Here is a 4,651-nt window from a genome sequence, read left to right as displayed (position 1 = left end):
CTCATTCTTCTTAGTTCATGTATAATTATTATGGTGTAGGTTTTAATATTTCAGTAGTAATTTAATTTCCTTGAATAAAATCTTTAGATGGCTCGATGTATCGTAATACACATGGGTGAGAGTTGACAAGTACAACTCAATTGACCCGTTCAATCTGAGTTATTGATTTACCTATTCTGCGTGTGTAACGTCAATTATAACCTAAATAAAATAAAATCTAATCATAATTACATTGCTCAGTACACTTGAAGTGAGTTTGTAAACAATCAACCCAAAGTAAAAACTGTTACATGATTACAGATTATGGATGCTTTAAAAACTGTTGTAAATAGCAAGGATGGAAGGCATTATACAAAGCGCTCACACCTTTTTTCTGGTCAGATTTGTAATTGGATCTGTTCAATACTTCAATCTAATATTGACAGGTGGTTGTAGACAAGTGTCTGATCAGTTTGTTAGTTGTCAATCAAGGTAGTGCCGAAAGAGAAGATGTTAACCATTAGACATGGGTCCAATGTTGCTCTTGCATTTTCAATCACATTAGACAAATATGTTTTTCTACGGAGTATTTGTTTTTGACACAAGCGTTTGGTCGACCGCGCGTTGCTGCGGTGACCAATTTCATTTTTTTGTCGATTGCTGTTATACAGATGTTGTATTATGATGTGTACCATTCCATACATTACTAAATGTGATTATCACTTAGTGGCATACATTGCGTAGAAAGTAGTTGGTTGAAAGCTGCTGATAGTGATACATTGCGTAGGTTTGTACAGATTACATAGTGTGATACAAAATAGCAAACAGAAGTATGCGGGGTTCTGCTGTTGCCACCCAGGCTGTACATCAAACGTAAATATCTTTCTAACTAAATGTATTTTATCACATTTAGAAAAAAAAAAGCAGAGTAAAAATGATTTGTTGTTCAAAATCAGTTACGCTCTCAACAGTACGCCTTACCTTCAGGCCTCAGCTTTTTTATATGTAGTCAAGTTTATAAAAACCTTTTTTCACCAACTCGAACAACTCATTCGTACGTTGCAGCCACTGAAATTCAGGTTCGATAACTGAATCATTAAAATCGAAATCAAAGTCTGTACCTATATCATTAGCATCCAAATTACGATCTCAAATTATACATGTAAATCGTTAGCATCCACATAACTAACAAACATAGGAGTAATTACTAACAATATCTAAATCATTAAAATGTTATTACAAATATTCAACATGTACTTTTTTTTTTCTTTTTTTTTTTTTTTTTTGTATTTACTAACAATATCTAAATCAAAGGAGTAATTACTAACAATATCTAAATCAAAGTCTGTACCTGTAATCGACTCGCTTCTGAGATTTAATGTTTAACATTTAGTAGTAGTAATTAGTAAAAATTGGGTAAATATGAAGACCGCATACATCAAATACATACCTCAAAACACATCTTCAGATCAATAAATTGTGTCTTCTTCTAAAAACCAAACCCAACTCTGTTAAACACAACCTCAATCAAAGGTACAACCCTAGAAATTAACAGACGCCTTTTTCATACCTTTTTAACGAATAAACAACAACAATCATCAAAAGAGAATTCTAAAGAGAGCCATACCAAAATATTTAAGCTGTTAATCAAGTGACAAATAAGACAATTATAGATAATTTGACTCCACCTCGCACAACTTACTCTTTTCATTCTTTGTATTTTAACTTCTCGTAGTCTTTGTATGGCAGTTGAAAGTCTCGATATTGTGTCATCACTTATGCTTTTCGGTCCTTCTGTATAAGATAAGCTTGGATGAACTTCATTAATCGTATGCTTAAAATCTATCCCAAGAACCGAGCAGAGTGAATTCAAGGAACTCAAATGATCTAAAACTCGATTCATACGTTCACTCTGCATATTATTATTTACAACGGAATTAGTAACCAAATGTTAATTTTCAAATTCATGTTATGATAATGATACTAATATGGGATTTACCTTTTCTTTTTGTAGTGTTTGAAGCTTTGTGTGAAGTTCCTCAAGCTTTCTTATAGTAAGATCAGTTTCATCCAGAATTGTGCTTGAAGAAGTTGTATGAATTCCTCCAAAACTTCAATAAATTGATTTCTGCGATCCATTTTCGCTTCTTCATTTCTTCTAATTCTGGAAGAATGGCTCTCAGTTCTGCTTTTAAGTTTCCAAAGTTTTGATCAGACTGAAAAAGCAGAAAAAGAAATTAGAACCAATCACAAATATACACGTCAGTATTCAAATTCAAATATTACTTAAATTATGTCAATTGTTGTAAGTTAACCATATATAACATTTCAAGAAAAACTAAAAGAACATAATTGTGCTTAATAACTTAATAAATACATGTCTAATATGGACGGGTCGCTCGCCCATAGCCGAACAAATAGATGCTAACTCCGCTTCAGAATCGGCAATGGCTTGTCTTAATTGAGCTCTAAATTTATTTGCAAAATCTACTTTTCTTCTTTGCACCTCAAGACATTCCCGTTTGAGCTCTAACAACATCTTGTCCCTTTCAACATCATTTTCGCCAACTTCATCCCATATAATCTTTATTTCGTATACAAACCCTCCAAATTAGTTGAACATATGAATTTAAAACTATAGTAATATAATAATAATAATGAGCAGGTACCTTTAATTCACATAGCAGTGATACACATGTTGTTTCCATTTGCAAAAGTGGATCTTTTGAAGGCATTCTGTATGTAAGCAGGCAATAAAGATTTGTTATCAATTACCAATAATTTTAAAATCACAAAAATTAAAAGTCATTGACAAACACTCTAAACTAAAAATCTGTGTTTAAAGGCATTTTTTTTACTACGTTTGAGGTAATATTAGCTCATTCATATTCAAAACTTATAACTCAACATATACAAAAAATCGATTCACATTGGTTGATGTTGACATTGAGTTGATTTGATTTAGACGTAAATGGTAAATAATTATTGTAATAATTGTGATTTGGAATCAAAATCAGTGTTGAATACATTATCTCATCTTAAGTTTAAATAGCGTCTAATTAAAACCCTGATCTTGATAATAAAAAACCCTAATCATATACTCCCTCCGTCCCAGATTAATTGTCCCCAGACAAAAAACACACAGTTTTAGGAAATCCCACTAACTTTATTTCTCCACCAATGAAATATCTTCTCTCTCCAGATCCACCAATGAAATATCTCCTTTCCTTTCTATTTATGGAAGTAGACAATTAATTTGGGACATCCCAAAATAGAATACTGGACAATAATTTAGGGACGGAGGGAGTACTGATCTAGTAAGTACCCTAAAAACACAATCAAATCATATAATGTGATCAGATCATAAAACAGAGAATTAATACATTATACTCAGTACAAAATACATATACAGATATAGATAGATATCGATATATATTTATTTTATACATAATAATAATAAATAAAAATTGAGTGTAAGATGTAAATTAATTCAAACCTGAACAAAAGTGTGGTCTTGCTAATCAGAATAGAGTAGCGATGACGGTGGCGGTGGTATAGACGACGGTGGCGGTGGTATAGACGACGGTGGCGGTGGTTGTGGTGCTCTCCATGAAGTGGAAGCTGGGATGGTTCTTGTGTGAGAAACCTATTGAAGGTTAAGAGTCTAGAAGTGAGAATGATAAATGATGAAGAGTCTGGAACTACAATATAAGTGGTGGTGTGGGAAAGTAGTAGCAAATAACTAGAAAAATGAGCCCGAGCAATGCAGCGTAAATTTGAGTTGCTTATTGATAGTTAACGGAGCGTATTATTGTATTATAGGTGTGTGTATATGTATTGAATATAGTCCGAGGTATTGAGCGTTTTTTTTTTAAGTGTCCGTTTCACGCATACTTAGTGCCGTTGTGTTCGTGAGATTTTTTTGAGTTGAACGGTGGACTCGGAAAAATTTAACTCGCGCCGAGCGAGAAGATAGGACCCGCTAAAAATTCGGGTGGAAGTAGTTTATTTTATTTTATTAAAATTGTATATTTACACTTTTTACCCCTGAAAAGAGGTAAAGTTGAGGAGTCGTTGTGTAAATTGAGACAAAGGTGAGAAGCCGATTACAGTGTGAACGCAAACTAAAAACTACAATGCTAAAGTGTTGAAACTACAAAATTCTTGGTGAGTATTAGTATATAGTAAAGTGTTGAAACTACAAAATTCTTGGTGAGTATTAGCATATAGTGGAATAAAACTTAATTGCTAAATATATATTGTTGTAAAAAGACAAAAGTACCCTTACTGTTGATGAATAGTGAAAAGGGTTTGCTCAATTGTGTTAGTATTAATAATAAATATATATATATATATATATATATATATATATATATATATCGATATCTATTTATATATGTATACATGATAAATGATGAAGAGTCTGGAACTACAATGATAAGTGGTGGTGTGGGAAAGGAGTAGTAGCAAATAATAAAACTTAATTGATAAATATATATTGTTGTAAAAATACAAAAGTACCCTTACTGTTGATGAATAGTGAAAAGGGTTTGCTCAATTGTATTAGTATTAGTATTAGTATTAATATTAATATTAATATTAATATTAATAATAAATAATATATATATATATATATATATATATATATATATATATATATATATATATATAT

General features: G+C 31.5%; 1 protein-coding gene across 1 annotated transcript; it reads right to left on the bottom strand.

Annotated features, from left to right (window-relative positions):
* Positions 1 to 1,024: 1,024 nt before the first annotated feature.
* Positions 1,025 to 3,708, bottom strand: LOC139844125 (65-kDa microtubule-associated protein 3-like). The gene is made up of 5 exons (XM_071834336.1): positions 3,476 to 3,708; positions 2,649 to 2,715; positions 2,357 to 2,563; positions 1,979 to 2,195; positions 1,025 to 1,891 (listed from the first exon to the last, which is right to left on the bottom strand). The coding sequence occupies exons 2-4, from the start codon at positions 2,712 to 2,714 to the stop codon at positions 2,046 to 2,048; spliced, it is 423 nt and encodes a 140-aa protein (XP_071690437.1). The 5' UTR covers position 2,715; positions 3,476 to 3,708; the 3' UTR covers positions 1,025 to 1,891; positions 1,979 to 2,045.
* Positions 3,709 to 4,651: the final 943 nt, after the last annotated feature.

Source organism: Rutidosis leptorrhynchoides, chromosome 4, assembly GCF_046630445.1.
Source record: "Rutidosis leptorrhynchoides isolate AG116_Rl617_1_P2 chromosome 4, CSIRO_AGI_Rlap_v1, whole genome shotgun sequence".
In the NCBI taxonomy this organism is placed as follows: Eukaryota; Viridiplantae; Streptophyta; class Magnoliopsida; order Asterales; family Asteraceae; genus Rutidosis; species Rutidosis leptorrhynchoides.
This window is presented reverse-complemented; position numbering and strand designations above follow the sequence as displayed.

Bases quoted from the DNA above. Each gene is read 5' to 3' on its own strand.
- LOC139844125 (XM_071834336.1), bottom strand. From the start codon at position 2,714: ATGCCTTCAAAAGATCCACTTTTGCAAATGGAAACAACATGTGTATCA. The intron at 2,564-2,648 runs GTACCTGCTCAT...TACGAAATAAAG, and splicing joins CACTGCTATGTGAATTAAAG to ATTATATGGGATGAAGTTGG. The intron at 2,196-2,356 runs GTATTTATTAAG...CTGCTTTTTCAG, and splicing joins GACCCGTCCATATTAGACAT to TCTGATCAAAACTTTGGAAA.